The sequence below is a fragment of the Mastigoproctus giganteus genome, chromosome 2 (assembly GCF_048544385.1).
Source record: "Mastigoproctus giganteus isolate SK-2022 chromosome 2, ASM4854438v1, whole genome shotgun sequence".
In the NCBI taxonomy this organism is placed as follows: domain Eukaryota; kingdom Metazoa; phylum Arthropoda; class Arachnida; order Uropygi; family Thelyphonidae; genus Mastigoproctus; species Mastigoproctus giganteus.
The window spans coordinates 11,944,558-11,969,530 of record NC_143576.1 but is presented as its reverse complement, the minus strand read 5'-3'; the positions used below and the strand labels follow the sequence as shown (position 1 = coordinate 11,969,530).

At 38.8% G+C, this 24,973-nt stretch overlaps 1 protein-coding gene across 2 annotated transcripts in view; it reads right to left on the bottom strand.

The window, feature by feature from the left end:
- The window catches only part of RhoGAP102A (Rho GTPase activating protein at 102A), a 284,922-nt gene that overhangs the window by 21,256 nt on the left and 238,693 nt on the right, over positions 1-24,973 (bottom strand). For both annotated transcript variants that reach the window (XM_090388211.1, XM_090388210.1), the window contains one exon: positions 13,513-13,695. In XM_090388211.1, coding sequence (XP_090244337.1) covers positions 13,513-13,695 — 183 coding nt within the window. The remainder of the gene's footprint in view (positions 1-13,512; positions 13,696-24,973) is intronic.

The window sequence follows — 24,973 nt, the reverse complement described above, 5'->3', positions numbered from 1 at the left end:
TCCCCTTTCACCATCCAACAATAATCAGCTAACATGGCAGCACTCCATTTGCATTTAATCTTTGTTCCATCACTGTGATGTCTTGATAGAAATGCTCACCATATTCATCGCTGATGGTACCACTGTTCAGCAGGAAGAAATCCAGGTGAGAGTACAAGAAATGCATCTTCAATGACATGTTACACCCCAGTTTTTCATAAGATTTAATGAGATCTTCCATGAGCTGCCTGTAGTTGACTGACTTTAACATTTTCTAGAAAACCACTCAAAACATTTTCGAAAGGCTTTCCACACTGATTTCTTGCTATCACTAAGGACACATTTGAACTGTTCATCTTTGAAAAGTTGCCTTATTTGTGGACCAATGACAATGCCTGCCTTAATCTTCTCTGTACTTAAGTCTTGGAAATTTCTCTTGCAAGCATGTAAATGCAGGACTGTTCACTTCCAAAACCTTCATGAAATTTTTAATGAGCCCAAGTTTGACGTGGAGTGGTGGAAGTAAAACTTTATTTGGATCTACTAGATCAGTGGTTTTCAACTTTTTTTTAATAAAGGCACCCTTAAGTAATTTATTTTATTTTGTGGCACCACTACTCAATTTTCTGCCTATTAGATCCGATTCTCTCTCTGTATATGTATATATATATTTTTTTTTTATTATTATTATTATTTTTTTTTTTAATTATAATACCAACTGGATAATTTAGAGTTGGATAATTTAGAGTTTAATTATAATACCAAATTGGAGAATTTAGAATAAAAGTATTAGGGGTGAAAACTATACTCATTAGTTCAAAGGGCCAAGTATTTAGGTAACCTAAGTTGGACTTCTTTGTTGTACCATATAAATAAACCCATAAAATAAAATAAAATAAAATAAAAATAGTAAAATTAAAATGATGATATAGTTAATTATTGATATATGGATACATTGAATGTATCCATATGGAAAACTTTAACTAGGGCTAGCTCCACTCAATATATCCCATCAATAATTAGCTGCAGCTATCTGTTTGATTGCGCTTTATTACTATCCTTATTCCTCTTCGTATTTGCCTTAATTTTAGGCATAAGCCTTCCTTTTCACTACATAAATAAATAGTTGGTACTCACGTATATTATTCACGATTCACTTCCATTATTTTTATTATTAATTTTCACTGCTATCTGTTGGGCTAGTGGTTATTCTGCCAGTTTTCTGCTAAATTTAATGTATATTAAAGTAATTAAACCAATTTGATTATATATTCATAGTAAATTCTCAGTATATTTGAACATAGAAAAACTGGCAAATGGCAAACAGATACAGATAGCCGCAGCTAATTATTGATGGGATATATTGAGTGGAGCTAGCCCTAGTTAATGTTCCAATCAGTGTATCCATATATCTTTAATTAGCTATACCATCATTTTAATTTTACTATTTTTATTTTATGTTATTATATTCTATGTGTTTATTTATAGGGTACAAAGAATACCAACTTAGGTTACCTAAATACTTGGCCCTTTGAACTAATGAGTATAGTTTTCACTCCTAATACTTTTATTCTAAATTCTCCAATTTATCCAGTTGGTATTATAATTAAAAAATGTTATATACAGACAGATGTAATGTACAATCATAAATTTGATGGCATTAATCTGTTCTGTCACTCTTTCTCTTTTTTATTGCTCACATTCTTCTACATAACTTCATATACAGTTATATATATATATAATATTTAAAAAAATGTTATATGTTAGTTATATTATTATAATAACTATAAACAAAATTAAAATTCATAATACAAATTATGTGTACTTATATAATAATTTTATTCTTTATATAGAGGCACTAAATAAACATCAATTATAGATCACCACAAAATTAAAAACATAGCGTACAATGGATACTGTAAACCTTTTTATAATGAAATAAATGTATAAATTTTTTTTAAAAAATCAGTTTAATTAAATTAAACCCAAATTACGTGGCACCTCTGGAATGTTGTTGCGGCACCCCAGTTGAAAAACCACTGTACTAGAGGCTCAAATGCTATGTTCTTCATTCCAGGCATTAATGATTTTCATTGAAGCCAACTTCTCTTCTCGTAGTGCATATCCTTATCATGACCATCCCACTCGCAGAGAAAGCAACAATACTTAGTATAATCCCTTTTGTAGTCCTAATAAAATGGCAATTACCTTTAAATCACCAGATATCTTCCACTCATACTTCTTATAGTATACACCTAAGAGGATGATCTCCATGTTTGTGTATGTTTCTTTTTTGTGGATGGCATACACAAGAGGTATTGAAGCAACATATTTCCATTGTGTAATAACACAGCCTTAAGGCGAACCTTAGAAATGTCTATAAATAGTCAAATTTCTTTGAGAATGTGCCTTGTGTTCGTTGCTGCCATTAGACCATCAACAATCCTTACAAACAGTTAGTTCACCTTCTGTTTGACAGTAGGTATCATAGTCTTTATTTCGAGTACAAAATTTTGTCACTTTCAAGAATAATCTAGAAGATTCCACAGTTGCAGCCTCGAGGCCAAAAGCTCTGCCTTACCTTCGGCAGTTCAAGTTCCTGATGAGGTCATTAAGCTCACTTTCTGTGATCTTATGTGATTCAGAAGGGTAAAGGTTTGGACAAAATTGTGGATTCCTTGACATAGATAGCTACTATACTTCTTCATGTACATTAAGTTGGCGCCTCCGTAGCCAGGTGGGAAGGAGCAGCAGTGCGTAACACACGCTTCTTGATTAGACCGGGGTTCGAGCCCGTCGCCACCAAATACAGAGAATGCGGAAAGGTCAGGGAATGACCACCGCATATCCCCGAGCAATATGGCCTTAGTTGCTAATGCTCCTAAAAACCAAATAACAACCAAATAACAGTACATTAAGTTAATATTCATCAGTGTCTTCATTGAAGTGCACAGAAAAATGGTTGGGTGGTTCAGGAAAAAGTAGTACTTCACCGTGAGGCACAGGACAAATTGCAGATGGTATATTTGGGTACATCACTGTCCACTTTTTGTTTATTGTCCTCTCTTTTCTAATAGGAAGCACCATATAGAAATAACAGTTTGTGACATGATATGTTGGCTCCCTCCATATCATGGGCACTACAAAAGGCATAAAACGTCGCTTTCGATTTCACCCACACGTTGAGTTTTGATGTACAAGTAGCACAGCATATGTTTGGAGCCCAGTTCTTGTCCTGTTACCTACTTTTCACCCAAAGAACAAGAAGTAGGCCTTTTTTTATGGTTCGAGTTAAGGGACACATTCTTGAAGCTAACGTCACTTCTCCACATACATAACAGAAGTCATCTGGCGTATTCACACAATTACAGGGCATATTAATCTTACATGACACAGGTACTGTGCAAAAAGTAGAATCTCACAGAGAACAACCGTTAACTTAGAACAAATCACCCAGTACCTAGCCATATTTGAGGATTACTGCAACTGAGTTGAAGACATGTTTGAGGTGACAACAACACATCATATGATGCAGAGCATTCTAGTACTGAAACTGTGGTGTTGCCATACATTTTGCCAAGAGCTGTAGTTGATAATGTAGGGTAACTTGCTAATATGAGATTCCAACTATAATTCAAAATCAAGAGCCAATCAACAAATTTTAATGTAATTTTCTTGTTCAGAATAATAAAATTATTCACAATTGGGTGTTTTCGTAACATTTTAAGTGTTGACCAGTGTTAGAGATCTTGTGTTTGCTGTGGGCGTTGTCTTTCTTGAGAATGGCCTTCGCTTTTCTTATCAGCTTCTTACTTCTGTTACACCATTGGTATTGGGTCAGTGGCCTATCTTTACTCATCTCTTCTACCTTCTGAAATTAAAGAGGCCTGTGGTACCGGACCAAGAGCTGTAGAGAAAGTTCCATATATGAGAAAGAAATTCAGTGCAGCCAGAAGAACAGTAACTGGGTTTAATAAGTAATTAACAGGAGCTTTCAGATTTAAGTATCTCTTCGTCAGCTGCTTGAATACATACATAAATATGAAATATAAAACGTTAAAAATGGAATGGGCAGAGCATGGTCACGTTGAGTAAAAAGAGAAAGCATGCATGAGGATATGCAAATGCTAAAGCATCACAGTGTAGGACTAGGTGACTGTTGTGGATGTGAGCTGTGTACTGGTGGATCCTTGTCTTTGCGTTATGTTGGTCGTCTCTGATTCCCCTTCCATTAATCTTGGTGGCTGCTACAGTGGCATAGTAAATGGCTGTGCAGATGGTGTCTAGTCTTACTTCAATGTTGAGATAATCTGGAATTATTTGCTTATTGAAGTAGTCTAACTTGCAACAGGATTCTGTTAGGGCTCTACTTTGGTATGGTGTGGGGTCCATTCCCTCAAATTCTGCTATGGCTTTCTTCCACTCTTCTATTCTGGATAGTGCGATATCGTCTGTTTCCACTTCAACTGCTCTGGGTTGTGGTTCTTGTACTTGCTGTTCCTGCTCCAGTTCTAGTTCCATTGTGTCTCTATTCATTGTTGTTTGTAGTTGGTCACTCACATCCTGCTCTACTTTTTCCAAGATTGCAGAAGCTATCAGGTTCTTGATGATGGTCCATCTTTGGTCTGCTATTTGCAGTTAAGTGATCTGAACAGTTGGGAAACTGAACCCCAGGGGCTCACACATCTGGTGAGTATGGGCTTGGCACACCCAGGGTCCTGAGCTGGATATCATCATTCTTCTCTTTCTTGGTGATTCCCTTCTACTTCTGACTCTCTCTCTCTCTCTCAGGGTAATTTAGAAATTTTTTTTTGGTTGTGCAGCATAAGCCGCAGGCTTCCTTGCACCATATAGCTAATAATAATTGTTCCAACCATGTGGTGTGTAGTTTCATCCTGCACATTGTCATGTCTGTCTGTATCTTTGTTACTTTGTAGTGCAAAGTGTATTTAGTGTCAAACGGCACCAGGGGTTTCCTCCCTCTGCATTGCTTTTATTGTAGGCATAGCAGTTCACTGTAAATTTAAAAGTGTATGGATCATGTATATGTGTACTGTTGTTCTTCTGGCTATTTAGCCACTGGGCCCCTGATGAGACTCAATGATGCCCACACTTGGCCCTGTGGAGGCAGATCAGGTACCCAGTAGCTCTATATTTTACTCTGGCAGGCCCTGCCACCTAGTTTCCTGAGATTTCAGTGACTAGGACCTATGTTAAAAAAAAAAAAAAAAAGAGGATGCTAGAATTGGAAGGCCAAATATCGTTGATCGTGGTTCAGTTTTGTGTGATTAAATTTATTTGTGTGGGACATATGATATTGTATAGACTGAGTAGGGGGAGGATTGAAGGCTGGGGGGAAGACAGAAGTATGGGGATGCCAGGGAAGGTGCCCCCAGTGGTCAGTGAGGCATGCCTGTGCCTCACCAGGAGAAGAGAGAAGCAGCAGGGAAGGGTGAGAGACAGGGTTGTCTCTCCCCCTGCCAGGGAGTGTGAATTAAAGCAAGCCAGGCTAGGGCCTGGTTTGGATCGCCCATTGGCATGTTGTCAACAAGGTTCATTGTCCTATGTTGATAGTTGGTCTGAATCTTGTGGTTGTCACGTCAGGTCATACTTCAGGCGACGGTCTCGTTCTTGTGCTTGGTCTCATCCGAGTTGTGGTTACATTCAGGAGAATGTCATGTCCACTATTATTATGGGTCCATTTCCTTGGGATACAGCGCTGGATTTTCTTTTCATTGTTGTCTATTTCTTGTTACTGTTGTGGCTCTTCTTCTCATGAAGGGGTCTTGCGCATACTTTGTGAAGATCATGTACTCCTCGCAGGAGGAATACAAGATCTTTACAAAGTATGCACAAGACCTTGCTTACAACCTATGTAAGCAAGCTGTGTGATGAAGTTCCCGTGCAGGTCCTCGTAATTTGGGCATTGGTGCATCAGGTGATGCCATGTCTCTCTTTCCCCACATGAGCATTGTGGGTCCTCGAGCATTCCGAGGGCTACAAGTTTATCATTGAAGGGTCAGTGGCCCATTAGGAAATATGTTGAGTATAGTCCTGGTTAGAACCAGGGTGGTGATCTCGGATAGAATTTGTAGACATTGGGTAGGAACTTTCATGTTATCTCTCCTTTAGTTGAGGTGGTCCAACGGTTTGCCATTCACAAATGTCGTTGAAACTCCTTTTGACAGATGATAGAGTAGGCAACGTCTTACAATCTCCAGGTTCAAAGGGAGGGGCCCCCAATAGGACCTGCAGTGCCTGCGTATTGACAGTGTTACATGTTCAGGTCATTGCTAGGAGTATTTTTCTTTGGTTGAGTCCAGGATTCTTTTGTTTATTGCCATCGTTGTTTTATGGTAACAGATTGCGGCTGCATAGGAAATCATTGGTAAGAAGGTTGCTTTGTAGTATAGGGAGAGTGATCTCTTACTGAAGGCCGAGTCGTGCCTGGAAATCCTGGCGACCAGAGCTGTGTATCTTCTGATTTTAATTCTTAAGTGTTTCAGATGCTTTTTGGAAGAAGAGGCTGTTATTGAGTATGACTCCAAGGTATCTCATCTGTGTAGCCAGCTGTACCATTCCATTTATTTTGATCTTTGGTGGTCTTCTAATATTCAGTGTTCCTTTGAGCAGGATGGATGAAGTTTTCCCAGGTTAGATCTGTAGATGATTTGCGGTGGTCCAGTTTTTAAGGATCATTAGAGCATTGTTTGCTCGAACTTCTAGTTGGGCCCTTGAGTCAGCTTCCACCATCAGGACAAGGTCGTCTGTGAATGCCTGGCTCTGAACCTCTCCCAGGTCAGTGCTAAAGAAGTCGTTGAAGACCATATTCCACGGGAGCGGGCCCAGCAAGACCCCTGTGGACTTTTAATGAGCCTTTTGGTAGGGTGCTATTACTTCAATCTTCTGTTGTGAAAGATATGTCTTTATATTGTTGTAACAGTTGATCGGTACATTCACTGTCTGGACACTCGACCAGCAAAGGGAGTCGAATGCCCCGACAAATTCCACTGCGATCACCAAAAAGTATTTGGTCTGACATTCGCTTGCAACCACAAGCAGGTTTCTCATGGCTTTAATTGTTGACAGGCCTGTTTTGAAGCCATATACTGATTGGCTGCTTCAAAGTTTGCGCTGAGTAATGTTGCTGGATGTGTTTGTGTAAGTCTCTCATACAATTTACTTAGCACTGATAGCAATGCTATGAGTCTGTATGATCTTGGTAATTCCAGATTCTTGCTGTGGTTTCTCAATATTAGCTTCAAGCCTGCCACTCTCCATTCCATGAGAAAGTATCCATGTTCCAGGCAGCAATTGTATAGCTTGAGTAGGAGATCAGGGGTCAACTCAGCCACTTGCTTCACTATCTCTGGCTCAAACATATATTTTCCCAGACACTTTTTTGGTCTGATTTGTGCTGCTGCACAAAGGAGTTCTTCTGGGGTAACTGGCTGTTCTTGGGTTTCCATGTCGTATTCTTCATTATCCCGGCACAGTTGGAATTGCGCTTCAGTGTTTGGGTTTGCAGATTCTTTGTAGATACAGTTCAATATGTTTTCGATTGATTGTTCTCATGTTGTTGTTGAAAGGCTCTGCGGCATTCTTGTGGTAGTGCGGACCTTGCCTCTGGGGAGTTTATTGGTGGTCATCTTATACACCACCCACTAGGGGTCCACATTCCCCATTGTGGAGATGAACTGCTCCCACATTTTCCTTCCCACATATATTGGTTTTGTTACTTTGTAGTATGCTTGCATGATGAATGTATTCATATCGATGCTCCACTTCATGTGCTGGCTTCTTTCCTCCTGGGTAGTTACTAGTACAGTTGCGCAGGAAACACTTCCAGTTGTTTGGGCTGGATGGTCTTGCCTTCCAGTTGTGGTAGCCATATGGAAGACAGTGCCACTTGCTCCCCTTTTGTCTGCAGGACACTGTCTCTGACTTCTTGAACCGACCCCTCTGCCTAAAGCCTGGACATGAGTGACTTTATCCTGTGCCATATTCGAGGCATTACGTTCAATATTTCTACAACTAATCTGCATCCAGCTATGGGGATGTACCTGTTTAGTGTTGACATCCAGTTTTGGGTGGTAATTATGGGAGAAACATCAGATGACGCCACTATGTGCCTCAGCCATCACTTTGACCTTGAGGGAAGTAGGTCAAATAAAATGACTGCAATTTTTAAAATTTTTTTTTTCTATTTTGCGGGATTTGAACCATTGAACTTGTGGCATTGTAACCACTGGGCCAATCGTGCTCCTTTTACTTAATCAGCACAGTAAATGGCTGTGCAAATTGTGTCTGGTGTTACTTTGTTGTTGCTCTTATATTACTTCTCCGAGTGGGGTTCCACCTTGTGATTGGGATTTTCTGGAGTTCCTTGTAGGTGTTCTCTGGGAGACCTATTGCTGTAGGCTGTTATGTAGGGTCTTTGGCACCATACCGGTGGTTGACACAACGATCGGGATGGTCGTTACTTGTTGCATATGCCACATCTCTTTGATCTCCTGTCTTAGGTTCATGTTGGTTGGTTTTTGGTGGCGCAAAAACGACAAGGTTCTACATACTATATTGAGGTAAACTTCTCTTATTATTTTACAAAAATTGATATCAACGTAGGATGCATTGAGCATTACAGCTCTGGTTCATACTAGTTACTCTAATGTAAGTTTTTGGTTTTTTTTTTTTTTTTATTTGTGGAGAGTATCATACGGAAATGTTCTACATACTATATTGAGGTAAACTTCTCTTATTATTTTACAAATATTGATATCGATGTAGAATGTATTGAGCATTACAGCCTTGGTTCATGCTATAGGAAGGAAAATCATTTTGCAATTTTTTTCGTTAAATTCTTTTAATTGATTTTTAATTATTTTTTAAACTATTTGTTACTCTAATGTAAGTTTTTCAATTTTTTTGGTTTAATTTCTGGAGAGTATCATACGGAAGCATTCTACGTACTATATTGAGATATAATTCTCTTGTTATTTTACAAGTATTATGTACTATAAATCAGCAAAATAAGTTCTCAATATTTTGTTGTTCCTCCTCAAGCTGCAATTACAGCCTTGCAACAATCTGGCATAGAATTAATCAACTTCTGGATATATGTTTGGCCAGTTTCGTGGTACCACACCCTTACAATGCTCTCCTATAGCTGAATCTTACTTGTTGGCTTCTTCTCAGCAATTTTAGATGACATTATGTACCAGCAATTTTCAATAGGTTCAAATCTAGACTGTTGCCAAACACTGTAATGCCAGCATATCTGAGGTATGACTGCATCTTAAGGGTGAAAAACGAAGAAAAACATTGGTGTAAGTATGTTTTAAGCCTTGTGAGACAAGAAGACAAACTCATCATTAAATATAAATAACATAAAACACCAATTTTGCTGTGTGGCAAGGTGCTGAGTCCTGTTGAAAAATGCAGTTTTGGACATCTGTGTGGTGATCCCTTCAAATTAATCCCGTAAAATCGGCACAAATAGCCCAACAACGTTGGAGCCTGTGCTCAATGGCTCCTCAGTTCCAAGTGTTCAAACACACAAAGATCTGGGGGTCATTTTCGACTCCGAGTTATCCTTCAACAATCACATAACCCTCATACTGTCGAGGCTGACTTCACTATGCTGGGTCACCAAACAACAGCTACTCCACACCACCGACCCAAACTTGGTAAAAAGATACATTGTATCAAACATATACTCGACAATACTGTATGCTTCAGAGATATGGGCCTCGGCTGCCAAATCCAACATTAAAAGAATATTCTCTGCCGAATTCTGGCTTTTAAAATGGATTCCACCTTCCCCCAGCTCTCAGATCTATGCAGTTAGCAGATGCTCTTCTCAGATGACCTGCACGGTCCCAATGTAAGATTGGGACCGTGCAGTCTTACATTGGAGAAAGAAGGCTGCTGTTCACCATCAAGATGGCCACCGGTAAAATTACAGAGCTGAACTTCTGGGATCACTACACAGCTGCTAGCAAACCATAACCGGCATTTTTTTTGCTAAAGCAAATGCTGCCTACGATCGATGGGAACCTCCAAGAAGTGATCAACAATAAAAAATACAGGAAGGAAATCCTCGTCGAACTGAAAATGTAGAACTGTGCTTTATTGCCTTCTAATAATCTGGATTTATGTACATATGGTTTTCTCATGTGTATCTCTTTTGTAAATATGTATTGTAAACCCCTAGCACCACCATGACATGATGGAACTAATTGTTTGTATATCATGCTGCAATTAAAGATTCTGTTCTATTCTATTAAAAACCTCCATCAGATCACCTTGCAGGTGCTTAGCCTCAGGACACTGCAATTTGCAGAACTGAAGCCTTTCTTGGTAACACCATCCTTCTGTTCCCTTCACCAATTTGGTTGCCCTTTTCTGCACTAATTCCAACAGATCTACATCCTTCCTAAAGTGAGGCCTCCAGACCTGTATACAGTACTCAAGATGTGGCCTAACCATTGTCTTATACAGTGAGACAATCACCATCTTATCCCTACTAGAAAAGTTTTTATATATCATTGACAAACCCTATGAGCTGTCCTGGCAGCCTGTCTGCACTGCTCAGATACTTCATATCGGATTGCACAATTACCTCCACACCTTTTCATTTTCCACAATTCTGAGTATAGCACCATACAGTTGGTACATTCATCTACCATTTTTATTTGTCAATGTTAAACTTCGATTGCCATTTCTCAGCTCATCTGCCTAAGTTTTTTAGATTTTGTTGCAGTAGCTTATCCTGATTACTGTCAATTAACCACCTTGCCTGATATACCTTCATCAATATCATTAATAAATAGAGAGAAGAACAATGGGCCAGCACTGAAATCTGGGAGACTCCACTAATAAAATTGGTCCATAAAGAGCAGTGTCCATTAATAACCACACTCTGTCTTTTAAGCCAGAGAATATTGAAAAGAGGTGTTTACAAATGACCAAGTCTCTGGCAGGGAATATCAGAGAACATTGCAACGCGGAGGCTACCAAAAATCTTATATTCGACAGAATGGAAGAAGACTTTTCAAAAGAGTGAAAGAGCATAAGTGTGGCTCTAATAAGCAGAGGGTATGTATGTATACTGCCATTTACCCAACACTGCAGCATTGGGAACATCCAACCCTAACATCCTAAATGACACATCACAAGAGTAGGAACATTATAGAAGTATATCATCCCCTGCATACAAAAGGTTTACAACAAAAAAGTCAAACATGAACAAAGGTTAAATGTCCATCCCATCAGCATGTCTCATTCTATTCCACAGAGAATTAGGATTCAAACCACACAACCTGAAGCTCTTTCTATAAAATATGCAGGATGATCTACCCGAGGATTAATAAAGCGTTGAACTCCAGAAGCATAATAATGGGCAGGCATGGCAACTGATATGCATCTCTCATCAAAGAGGCAAGAAACACCTCCATAGCCAGGTGGGAAGGAGCAGCAGTGCGTAACACATGCTTCTTGATTAGACCGGGGTTCGATCCCGTCACCACCAAATATGGAGAATGCGGAAAGGTCGGGGAATGACCACCGCACATTCCCGGAGCAATATGGCCTTAGTTGCTAATGCTCCTAAAAAACCAAATAACAAACAAACAAAGAGGCCAATCAAAATTCAAGATTGAGTATCTCCTGGTTCCTTTGTTTCCACGGGTATAAAAACCCACAAGTCATTATTATTATTATTCTTATTGTGGGACAACATCATATAAGTATGCAGATTTGTTGTTTGTTATTTGGTTTTTAGGAGCATTAGCAACTAAGGCTATATTGCATCCTCCGTATTTGGCAGTCACGGGCTCAAACCCCAGTCTAATCAAGAAGCATGTGCCACACTGCTGCTCCTACCCACCTGGCTACTGAGGCGCGTGCGTGCGTGCGTGTGTGTGTGTGCGTGCAGATTTACTTAAAAGTTTTCATGTTTATGCACTGCCACTGATGAAGGAACCAGGGAGTTCTGAAATGTTTGGCTTTATTTACTTAAGCTGTTAAATAATGGTTTCTAAAATGTTTCTATAATGCAGTGCAGTGTTTACTGCAATTTACACAGTCACTGCATTATGATGATGCCAAACTCTTTTATATTGAATATCAGACAAACGGTTTGTTGTGAACTGATTTATGCAATAGACAGATTCGTTTGTAAATTATTATGGAGTTTCAGTCTTTTTTTTTTTTTTAAATTAGGGCCACAAGTTTTCAGGAGCTGCATAAACTAATATGACAGTTTGAAAAATTCTTAGTTTCACAGGACAAGAACACTGATTGGTTTCATCACCTAAAATGATTGTGAAATCAGAAATCACCAAATAAAAGTCTTCAAGCTTCCCCAGAGCTCGGCAATGCTCCTTCTCATCCTTATATAGAGGAGTCATGTAGTACGGATGGCAAACTTCAGTGAATTGTTTTACCTCTCAACACTTTTCTAATCCAATTTCTGGATGGCCTGCAAGATGTTCTACAGCAGATCATTTTTAAATGAAGTTATGGTAATGCTGAAGCAGACGGAATACAAAGTTGAGGAATTGGGGGAGGGGGGGTTTGCAATGGCCATGTAATTCAACTTTGAATATTTTGAGGCTGCAAATGATGCCCCTATGTTGTTGGTATGGGAAAAGAGTGCAATAATTTAGGATGTTGATAAATGATTGGATGCTGATGACAGTGATTCAGGTTAACAGATTCTGATGGAGAAAGAAATAGGAGAAATTACTGCTGCTGCTGCTGCTGCTTTGGAGTAGGAGGAAGAAGAGTGTACTACAAAAAATGAGTTGTCAAAAAAAAACCCCTAAACTCATTGGTCAGTAAATCTCTTGATATTGTGATAAAAATCATTGATATCAGCAACTTCTGATCAGGTTATGCAGCCTTATTATAACTGCTTGAGAACCCTGAGAGAAAACTTTATAAAAACAAACACAAAGGGACACTCAATTTAAAATTGATACCATCTTCAAATCTGCTACTTCTTAAAAATCTACACTGACTGAAAGTACCAATTCATAAGCAGGATCCCAAACCATACTCTTTCAGCATTGAAAGAAGTACCATAATAATCAATGTAAGTACTTTAGTCTGAATGTGAATGACAGATACATGTACCAAGATTCTTGTAACTGTTTGTCCATGAAATACGTTAGGAAACAAAATACCTACCCATGAGTTAAGTCTAATTTGAATCACATCACCAAAGGCACAAGAACACTAATTTGAAGGAGAACCCACTCTACTTTGGATAGTTTAAAAAAGTAATGGTCATAATACATATAAACATTGCAGCCAATTGAAGTTAAGCATGTGTGGTTCAATGTGCTATGGCAGTAATTATTTACTTTTAAACTTCTTCCAGAAGGAGGATGAGAGGAATTGCAACCAAATGATTTGCAAGAAACGAACCAGAAGAATAAAATTTGATGTGCCTCTGCAATCAGTGTAGCTCTTTAATGTTATTTTTTTTTAAATAAACCAAACTTCTAAGTTATAGAATATTAAACTTACTTCAAATAAACTCTCATAATAGTCAATAAGGCTATGTACAACAAGGATGACACATGATCGATCTTGTGCCCTGTCAGGACTTTCAACCAAAAATTCACAATCCTTTCCTGTCTTAGTTGCACGAAGAACGTTAGGGCCGAAGAGAGTAGCCAGGTTGTAGGAATCCATCTTGTTCCCATGTATCTGTAAGGAGAAAAGTATGTGTTCAAATCTAATCAAAAGAGATCTCCTTTTTTTATAGACTGATTTGTTGAATTGCAGTCCGTGGAGCTGTAGGATTGGCCTGAATCCATCTTTTCCTCACCAACAGTCAAATTACACAGTTAATGGGCTCAGTCACTGGACTGACTGTGTCAAGTAGTCTAGTGACTGAGTGATTTTTTAATTGCAATATACAGTGTCTCCTATGAGTACTACTCTAATTTCTAAGAGGTGACTTTAAAAGCAAATATGTCATAAAAAGGCTTAAGAGAAAATAACGAAAGGCTTAAAAGGAAAACTGCATAATTAATTGTGTTCATTTTTTTTGTTCTTTAACCAGAACAACTATTAACCCACTAGCTTCCAACCATTTGGTCACTTGGTGTACTGTTCCTTCCATTAGCATTAGCATTAGTAGAGGCATTTGATGCAAGAAAGCAAGCTTATGCAGCATCAGCCAAAAAAAAAAAAAAAAAAACCACTTCCACTTCACCCCTCTGTTCGTTCAAAATACCTGTCCAGCTGAGCCTTAAACTTATTTAGGCTATCAACCTCCACCACAAGGGATGGAAGTCTGTTCCACCAACCAACCACCCGCTGGCTAAAGGCAAATTTCCGCACATCTATCCTACATCTGTCTTTCCTCAATTTGAATTTATGCCCTCTCAGGTGATTTTTCTGAGCTAGAGGAAGAATCCCATCAGCATTGAGCATGCTTAAACCATTCAAGGCTTTATACACCTCTATCAGATCACCTCGCTGGTGCCTAGTCTCCAGACACTGTAATTTGCAAACTTAAACCTTTCTTCATAAGAGCACCCCTTTGTTCCATTCACTAATCTTGTTGCCCCTCTCTGTACTCGTTCCAGCAGCTCTACATCCTTCTTGAAATGAGGCCTCTAGACCTGTATACAGTACTCTAGGTGTGGCCTGACCATCGCCTTATACAATGGAATAATCACCTCCTTATCCCTGCTGGAAAAATTCCTGTATATCATTGATAATACTCCATGAGCTACTCTTGCAGCCTGTCTGCACTGCTCAGAGAACTTCATATCTGCCTGCACAACCACCCCCAAGTCCCTTTCATTCTCTACCACTGTCAGTGTTGTACCACAGAGTTGATACGTTGCTCTGTTTCCCATGTGTAGTACTTTACATTTGTCAATGTTAAACTTCATTTGCCACCTCTCAGCCCATCTGCTCAACCTTTCCAGATCCTGTTGCAGCAGCATAGTGTCAGTAGTGTCCTTGACAACCCTGCCAACCTTTGTATCGTCTGCAAACTTGGACATTAAGCCCGATATACCATCATCAATATCATTTATAAATACAGAAAACAATAATGGACCCAACACTGAGCCCTGAGGGACTCCACTAATAACATCAGTCCACGATGAGCAGTGTCCATTGATTACCACTCTCTGTCTTCTCCCCCTCAACCACCCCTTTATCCATAGCAGCAATTTGCCTCCAATGTCACACTGCTCCAATTTGTGTAGCAGTCTTCCATGTGCAACAGTATCAAAAGCCTTTCTAAGATCCAAGTATATAATATCAAAGTTATTCCCTGCATCCAGTTCTTTTGTGACTGCATCATAATATCCAATCCAGTTGGTCAGGCAAGACTTCCCCTTAACAAAACCATGCTGTGTCTGAGCTATAACTGAAGTCTTGTCTAAATGATCCTGCAGTGCTTCTTTAACCAGTGCCTCCATTAATTATCCTGGAACAGAAGTTAAGCTCACAGGTCTATAATTACTTGTGTCAGCCTTTGATCCTCCTTTGTGAATTGGGGTCACATTTGCACATTTCCAGTCTATGGGTACCTCCCCTGAGTCCAAGGAAGCTCTCATAATTATGGCTAAGGGTTTGCTTACTTCCTTTGCTGCCTCCTTTAATATAACTGGATAGATCCCATCCACCCCAGGTGCCTTTCTTGTGTTTATCTTCAACAGTTTCTCCTCCACTTTACTCCCAGTTATTTCAAGATTCTGTAGCTTACTGCTAGAGTTGAATACACCTCTGGCATTCCCCTCGCTGAATAACTCCTCATGTGTGAATGTCGATGCAAAATATTCATTTAGTTTGTTAGCTACCTGAGCAGGATCATCAACACTTGACCCATCAATATCAAGTGGACCAATCTGATTCATCCCCTTCCTTCTAGAGTTTACATAAGTAAAGAACTCTTTGCTGTTTTTCTTTGCATCCCTTGCCAAGGATTTCTTGTAATCTGCCTTCGCCTGCCTAACCTCCTTTGTAACTTGGTTGCATATCAACTTGTATCTATCATAGGCTTCTGTGTCATGTGTTAATTTGTATGTATCCCATGCATTTTTCTTCTCTGCCATATGCCTCATTAGTTCATCTGACATCCATTTTGGCCTAAACCTTGAACAATATTTCTTAGTTGGTATGTAAAGCCTAGTAGCTTCCAAGATAAGTTCTTTGAATGCTTCCCATTTTGAATTTGCTGTTGGTAACATCAGTTGGTCCCACTGTATAGAATTTAAATACTGTCTCAGTCCATCGTAGTCGCCTTTACGGAAGCAATAACCCTTCCCTTTACCCCTAATGGTAGTTACCTCTTTGAGTAAATCCCACTTCAGCACACTGTGATCACTGCCACCTAGTGGTTCATTTATCTGCAGATTCTTAATGCATGAAGAATCACTGCTGATAATCAAATCAAGAGTATTACTCCCTCTGGTTGCCTCCCGAACATGCTGATGTAGAAAACAATCATCCAATAAATCCACAAAAGCCCTGCTAGTGTGTGAGTAACTAGCCCCCAAAATCCAGTCAATATCTGGGAAATTAAAATCTCCCATTATAAGACACTCTGATTTACTGGCCCACTCTATTTCCCTGTACAGTTCCTTATTATACTCATCAGAGTCATTAGGCCTATAGCACACTCCTACTCTCAATTTTGATCTCCCAATGTTTATGTCACACCAAACTGACTCCACACTGCACTGTCCAGCGATATCGACTGGCTTCACTTCCTTGGTTTTTATGTGTTTCTTAACTAATAGCATAACACCTCCCCCCTTCCTATCCTGTCTATCCTTTCTGTAGACGTTGTACTCCCCAAATTGCAGTTCCGCATCCCTTATATCTGTGTGACACCACGTCTCTGATATCCCAACAATATCTGCCTTCGATGTTTTGAGCAATACCTCAAATTCATCAAATTTATTTACTAAACTCCTAGCATTGGTGTACACGCAAGTATATCTGCACCTGTTTCTATTCTTAGCTACCCTAACACAACCCATGTGTTTACTTGTACCGCAATGGCTCCCTGCAGTCTCTGAAATACCATGCATCTTGTTTTTCAGGCTTCTGCTCATTCTAATAGAAGCAGTGCAAGAATCTCTTTCACCTCTGCCAGTGGCTACTGTCAATCTATTGGTCTTTGTCTCCCCCCCAAGCTAGCAGTTTTCCGACCCACCTAACACTGCCTCGATAGCATCAGCAAATATTCTTGCACCCTTTCTATTTAAGTGTATCCCATCCCTGTAGAAACAATCTCTCCTGTTAACAAGTACAGTCCAGGCTGAAAAAAATTCTACCCCTTGAGCCTTGCACAATCTTTCCAGGGCCGAATTGATCGACAAGGCTCTCATCATATACTTCACATATCAGAGGTAGTAACCCAGGAAAAATGTCCACTCCCAGGGCAAAAAAGAGCAGTGATGGGACACTTAAATCCAGCATAGATTGGTCTCACAGACAGACCAAAAGATGAACACTGCATCCCCCAGCATAAAAACGATGGACTGATACAAACCAACTCCATAGTCCTACATACTTTATTTTCCATCCTTTTAGAGATCAACCAATCAGTAAACTCCTGCCCTTTGACAATTGAAAAGGTACCAGGAGACAATAGCAAGAACACCCCAAAAAGTTCACAGATTGCAGTCAGATGTGCTAGTAGAAACTTCCCATTACATTCGGACTTTTACTAAATGCCAATTATTCAGTAGTCATAGTCACTCCACATGTATCTTTGAACTATTCAGAAGGAGTAAATATGGACTAGGATGTATTAAACAACACAGAAGAAAGAGTTTAAGAATTAAAGCATAAGAAAGTAACCCAGAATAAAAGAATTAAATTACAGTAAGCATACCTTGGATATTACTGTATAAATATGATAAATGCATACTGCTCAACAAAATTAACAGAACAAAGTTTTTTTTTCATAAATATTTTGTGAACAGTGCTGCTGTTGGTGAATATTTGATATAATGGGCAGCCTGGCATGCAAATTCCAAGTATTCAATAGAAATCGATCTACAAACTTACAGAGCCACACATTATGCAAATTATCCATGCCTATAAAAACATGGGTTGCAGCCACATCACTTCATTCCCATTTTTTCGCTTGATCAGCAGGATAGCCACATCTCCCATATTCAGGATGACAAGTCATCTTCATTTAGCAGATTCTTTGAGATGGTGGGCCATTTGATGACTTGAAGCCAGGTAGTCGCAGGTGGAGATGGCACGTTGGCTCAATGTGTAACATAGTATCATATCAGCACTATGCAAGAAGTTTCAGAAGACAGGAACCATTACAAGAATAGCTGGCCAAGGTTTCCCGAGGGCTACATCAATCAGAAAAGACTACTATCTGGCTCTAACAGCAAGATGGAACCCTATGATGTCCTGTCATCGACTGTCTCTTGAGGTTGCTGCAGTCATAGGTGAAAACATTTCCAACTAGACTGTATTAAGAAGACTTAATTCAAGTGGACTCTACACAAGGAAGCCAATGTATCCCATTTGTATCCCATTTGCCCTGACAGGAGTACAGTTTCATTCTCTGATGAGTCCCATTTTAGCCTACAAACAGATTTTAAACATTATTTCATCTGGAGACAAAGAGGAATGGGGTATCACTCCTCCAGCACCAGAGAAAGGGACACTGTGGAGGTGGTGCTCTCGTATGGGGAAGAATAATGATCAGCAGCTGCACCCCTCTTTATGTTTTTGATAGGGTTACTGTAACTACACAGTGGTACTGAGAACAGATCCTCAAACCTATGTGCAACTTTTTAGGGGTGTGGTTGGCCCAGATTTTCTTTTCATGCACAACAATGACACTGCACGGAAGCATAAGCAATGGAGGAATATCTTGAAACTGAAGATATCCAATGACTGCCATGGCCAGCATGATCACCAGACTGAAATCCCATCAAACATGTGTGGGACACAATTGGGCATTGCATTGAATGCCAACGGCCAACTCCTCAGTCACTTGATGAGCTAAGGTCTGCACTGGTGGAAGATTAGGGTTTGTTGCCACGGAATCTTATAGATATCTAACTCCAAAAATTAGAATGCTGTTTACACCTATTTAAAGAATAAGCTAAATAAAGCTGCTGTATCACATTTTATCTATAATGATGATTAGAGGATTAGATTAGGATTAAGGAGGTTATATAATTGTTTTAAATAATTTATTTAATATATTGTAAAGTTTATTTTGATATAATTTTTTTCCTGTAATAATTTGTAAATTTAATATTTATAATATTATAAATATATATATATTTTAAAGTTACTTTCTGTGATACTTAGTAAATTTTAACAATGGTTGTGACAAGATCCATCTTGAACACTTCATCAGAGGGTATCAGGACTCATACAGAAATAGCCGATGGTGATTTCCAGGTAAATTATGATTTTATCGTTTTCAGGACCAGTGGCGTGTATTCCAAGGTCAGCCTAGTGGATAATCATAGCTCACCTGGTGATTCTTTTCTTTATCACTGCTGTACAGAGTGTACCGATCATAAGTTAAAATTTGATGCATTGCTAGAAGAATTTGAGTCAGTGAAAAAATGGGTGCTTGAGAATAATGCAATTGGGAGCTCGTCAGAGACTCAAGACTCTAGTAACCTACCAAGTGACACACTCCTGATTCGGACCCCAGAGCAAAATAACCAAATGCAAACTACTTGACAATGGAGGAGACTCCATTGTCAAGGAAATGGGAAATATTTTTTGTAATAAGGATAGGTGGACTAGAACCAGGGTTTGTCACCAACAAACCCTGGTTCTAGTCCACCAGAGTTTGTTGGTGACAAATTGACAATCTGTTGGTGACATTTAATGACGTCACCAACAGATTGCCAGATTTTAAGGGGCGAGGAGTTAAAGAGAATACAGTCAGTCCTCCTATAACACATGTTTACACTACACAAATTCAATCATACGATTTATAAATAGGGGAACGATATCGTATATAACATAAACCAAATTTGCTTATGCACGATTTGCCTTTGTATTTACAAGAAATGGCAGTCAAACATGGAATCACCCCAACTGAATGCAACATGATAGGAATGAAGAGAAGATTCTGAAAATGTATTTATGTTTTTTATGTCAGTGAAGGGGAAGCACAATTACCATAATAATGTAAAAACCCACACAATTCCAGCTATCAGTATTATCGCAAATGCAATTAGATCAAGTTTACTACCAGTTTATAACAGATTCCACTAGCAGGAACGCAACTGGAAATTGTTTTTATTGTTTTATGGTAGTAACCCCTAGAAATGTGCTTTAGTAAAATGTGAGGTGTTAATAGTGTAGCCTTTACAGTGTACTGTATCACAAGATAATGTATACTACGCGGAGATGGGGGGAAACCCCTGGTGCCGTTTCACCCAAAAAACACTTTACTGTAGAGACAACTGATTCCGATGAAGCAACAACAATAGTTCATTAGCTTCGACATATAGACTCTGGACAGGAGATGTTCTAAATACTTCAGTAGCAATATAAATCGCCCATTGATGGATGGGATGCAACCACCAGTGTACACTGAGTCTAGTAGATGTGTATAGTTGGAGCCAAATGGATCGCAGAAGTGCACGATAGAGGCCCAACAGAGTGCATCAGTTAGCACCCCAAAAATTAGATAATAATAATGGTAACAGTATTTACCATATAGTGCAAGGAAGCTTCAGGTTTTTGCTGCACTGGCAAAAAAAAAAACAACAAATAGATAAGAAAATAAAAATTATATGCTTCCCTCCTCACATAGGTAACTATCCCGTTGACCTTTGATTTTATTCAAACTGTCAGCCTCAACTACCCATGAAGGCAACCTGTTCCAGTGATCAATGGCTGACTGGCTAAAAGAAAACTTCCTACAATGTAGTCTAAACCACTTCCAATTTGAAACCTTTTCTTAATTTGGATTTATGCCCACAAGTTCTGGAATGCTCTATAACAGTGAAAATTTAGAATTCATTCATTTTACTAACCCCTCTCAGAGCTTATAAACCAGAATCAGGTCACCTCTGAGGTGCCTAGTTGCCAAGCCCTAAAGGCCTCAGAATCTCTCTGAATTTTTTTGAGCCTTTCCTCATATGGTTACCCTTTTGCCAATCTCACCATGCGAGTTGCCCATCTTTGGACCCTTTCAAGAAGCTTAACTTTTATTAGATGAGGGCTCCATACTGACTTCATATATGCCTGTATCATAACTCCTAGATCCCTTTCTTCCTCTACTGTTTTTAATTCATCCTCATCAAGTTTGTAATTTATTTTGGGGTTGCTATTCCCCAAGTGCAAGACTTTGCATTTTGCTGCATTAAAACATAGCTTCACTTTTCTGACCATTCTTACAGGCTGTTCAAGTCACCCTGAAAGAGTGCTGCTTGGTATTGATCATTAACTACTCTAACAATCTTTACATTGTGTGCAAATTTTGACAACAAGCCTTCTATCCCATCATCAATGTGATTTATGAAAATCAGAAACAACAGTGGTCCAAGTACCAATTCCTGAGGGATCTCACTTCTGACTTTATACCAGTCTGAAGAATATGCATTAATCACAACCCACTGCCAACAAGCAATCCATCTTAGAATTTTTCCAGTAGTAATTGCAACCCATTTCAGCTTATACAGTAACCTCTCATGAAGAACCGAGTGAAATGCTTTGCTAAAATTTGAAAAACTATGTCAAAATTGTACCCCACATGCAGCTTATGAGTAACTGTGTCAAAATAGTCTACTAAGTTAGTTAAACAAGATTTTCCCTTAAAAAAACCACATTGTTATTCAGAATGGCATATCTATCTAAATATCCCTGGATTGCACTCTTAATCATTGTTTCTAAGATTTTCCCTACCACTGAAGTCAGACTAGCTGGTCTGTAGTTACCAAACTTCACTCTTAGAACCATCTTTATATACTGGTGATATGTTGGCACTTCTCCAATCCAAAAGAATCTTTCCTGAGTCCAAAGGTGCCCTCGTAATTAACTTCAGTGGTTCAATACGCTCCTTGGCAGTCTCCCTCAATTTCTTGGTATATGCCATCAACCCCAGGAGCCTTACTTGCCTTCATACTCGAAAGTTTTTCTAATAACTAGTCATCTGTAATTTTGAAATAACTAATCTAATATGACTCACCCTCAGTTGCACAGCCTGTTCTCAGCATGAATAGTTTTTCTTCAGTAAAGACAGATACCTGTTCAATTCATCCACAACTCAACTAGGTTGCCTAAGACTGCACAGAGATCCAATCTGATTCACCTTCTTCATTATATTCATATATGTGAAAATTTCCTTGTCTCCATTTTTTGCTCTCTTAGCCAGTGCATTTTCATTTGCAGCCTTGGGCTCTGTAACTTTATCTGTGGTATTATGAAAAATCCACTTGTAGATAATAGGCTTCGGTATTATTCATCACTCTGTAACTGTCCCATGCTATCTCTTTCTGCTCTGACTGGCCAGTTCTTCATTCATCCATTTCAGGATTCACCTCCCACAATATTTTCTTAATGGTTTGTATGCATTCATGGCTTCTGTGATTTTTGCTTTAAAGGTATTCCATAATTCAAGTGTATTCATCCTCACTCTGCAATATGTCCAATTAATAGATGCCATAAAGCACCTAAAACTGTTAAAGTCCCTCTCTTCTAAAATTAAAACCTGTGCCTTTCCCTTTAACTACTGCAACATATTTTTTCATCTTCCAAGTGACGACTGCATGATCACTACCTGGCAATGGTTTTTATATTTTAAGCCCTGTGATGTCATCTAATTCATGAGTAATGATGAGGTCAAGAATATTCTCACCCCTAGTATTATCTCTGACATTCTGGTACAAATTATAATCTAGTTTATTTAGAAAAAATTTTCCCCAAGGTGAGTTTCTCCCTTCCACTTATTCCAATCAATCTATGACAGTCACCCATAATAAGACATTTGCACTTGCTTGCCCAGTTCTTTTGTTTCTATTCATGTAATGACTCTCGTCATATTCTTCAGAATCTTCTGGTCTGTAGATTACTCCCATTCTCATTATACCTTTGCTTCCAACTAACTCAAACCACACAGATTCTAAGCTGACACACAACTTCAGACTTAGCAAAAGCTCTTTTCACACTCAGGCTGTTTTTGATAAGAAGCATGACACCACCATGCCACCTATCTTTCCTGACTTTCTTAAATGCATTATACATACCACAGCACAACTCATCATCCCCAATTTCTGGGGCACCACATTTCCGTTAGCACTATTATGTCAGCATTGGATGTACTAACCAGGAGTTCAAATTTGGCTATTCTATTGACAACACTCCTGACATTACTGAAGACACAGTTAAGGCTAAGTATTCTTCTACAGTTTACTATTCTGACACATCCCTTGAAGTTATTCAGGCTTCTTTCCCTATCTTTCACATACCACTCATTTGAAATGTTGCTACATTCAGAACATCTTGCCAACATCGGCTGTTGTGGCAACAAACAAGAATTCTTGAGGTGAGTGCAAGTATTACTTTGACCCATATCATCGGATAAACGTGGATCTATATTATTCTTCTCCCCCTTAACTAGCTGTTTCCCTGAAACCTTAAGGTTTCCTCAATAACACTGGCAAAAATCCTTGTACCACCTTTGTTCAAATGAATAATATCTTTCTACAAAATAGATTCCTCCCATCTACAAGTGTGGGCCAAGCTGATAAAAATCCCCCACCCACAGAGTCTTGCAGATTCCCTCAAGTCATGAGTTGATCCATAAGGCTTTCAGCATATAATCCCTCCTAACATGTCCCAGGCAGAATTGCAGACACATGCACATTCAGACCTAATTTGTGGCATTTTTTTCAGCATGGTTCTACATTTATCCAACAAATGGTTGGGTTGTGTACATTTAATATCGTTAGTCCCAACATGAATAATAATGCTCCCTTTACCCATCTTAAAATCTGATAATCTGTTAGTAACATCATCAACTGTTGCTCCTGGCAAATATGCCCTGGTTCTGGTCCATCTATCTTTATTACAAAAAATATCACCCATTTCCCACACAATAGTCTCCCAAAAAAACATCTCTCAATAAAACTAGATTACCTGCAATCAGCGTGGTGTGCACTTGACTATTCTTATCCAGAACCTGAATCATAGGGATGCATCACTTGACAGGTCATGAGATACTCAAGGCCGAGACAAGCTCCCAGTTGCATAAATAGCAATGAATTACAAGATGCTTGTAAACACCTAGAACAAATCAGCCAAAGTTTATTGCAAACCAATTATATAATTTGTTCTGTTTATTGGAACATTTAACCCCTTTGTGAATATGTTCATTATGACCCTCTTTTTGCATCCCCTTTTCTCTGAGAATTACAGTGCCTTAATCCAAAATAAGGCACTGAAATTAGAATAAACAAGAGAACACAACAACACTATTCAGGTTTGTTACACACATATCAGTAATGCCATGTACATCCTTGATTAATAAAATTAAAATACTTTATTTATGAGCATTCTGTTTCATAAAATTTTTCATTTCAGTCCCTGCCTGTAGAAAAAGTATTACATAATTTTCTGCAACAGTTCTTTTGTTTCTATTACAATGATTATTGACAATGACCAGTACTGCTTCTATATTGATTTCATTCAGGTTTTATTGATGAATCAGCAACAAAGTTGTTTGTTTGTTATTTGGTTTTTAGGAGCATTAGCAACTAAGACCATATTGCTCCGGGAATATGCGGTGGTCATTCCCTGACCTTTCCGCATCCTCCGTATTTGGTGGTGATGAGCTCGAACATCGGTCTAATCAACAACAAAGGCTATATATATATATATATAAAGCAATGAAGGCAGCAAAATGCCAGGTCAAAAGTCAATATAAGGATTCTGGTAACCTTTAAGACAGGTCACCTTGTCAAAAAATGTATCTATAAAAAAGGTAATATATGAACTAAATATT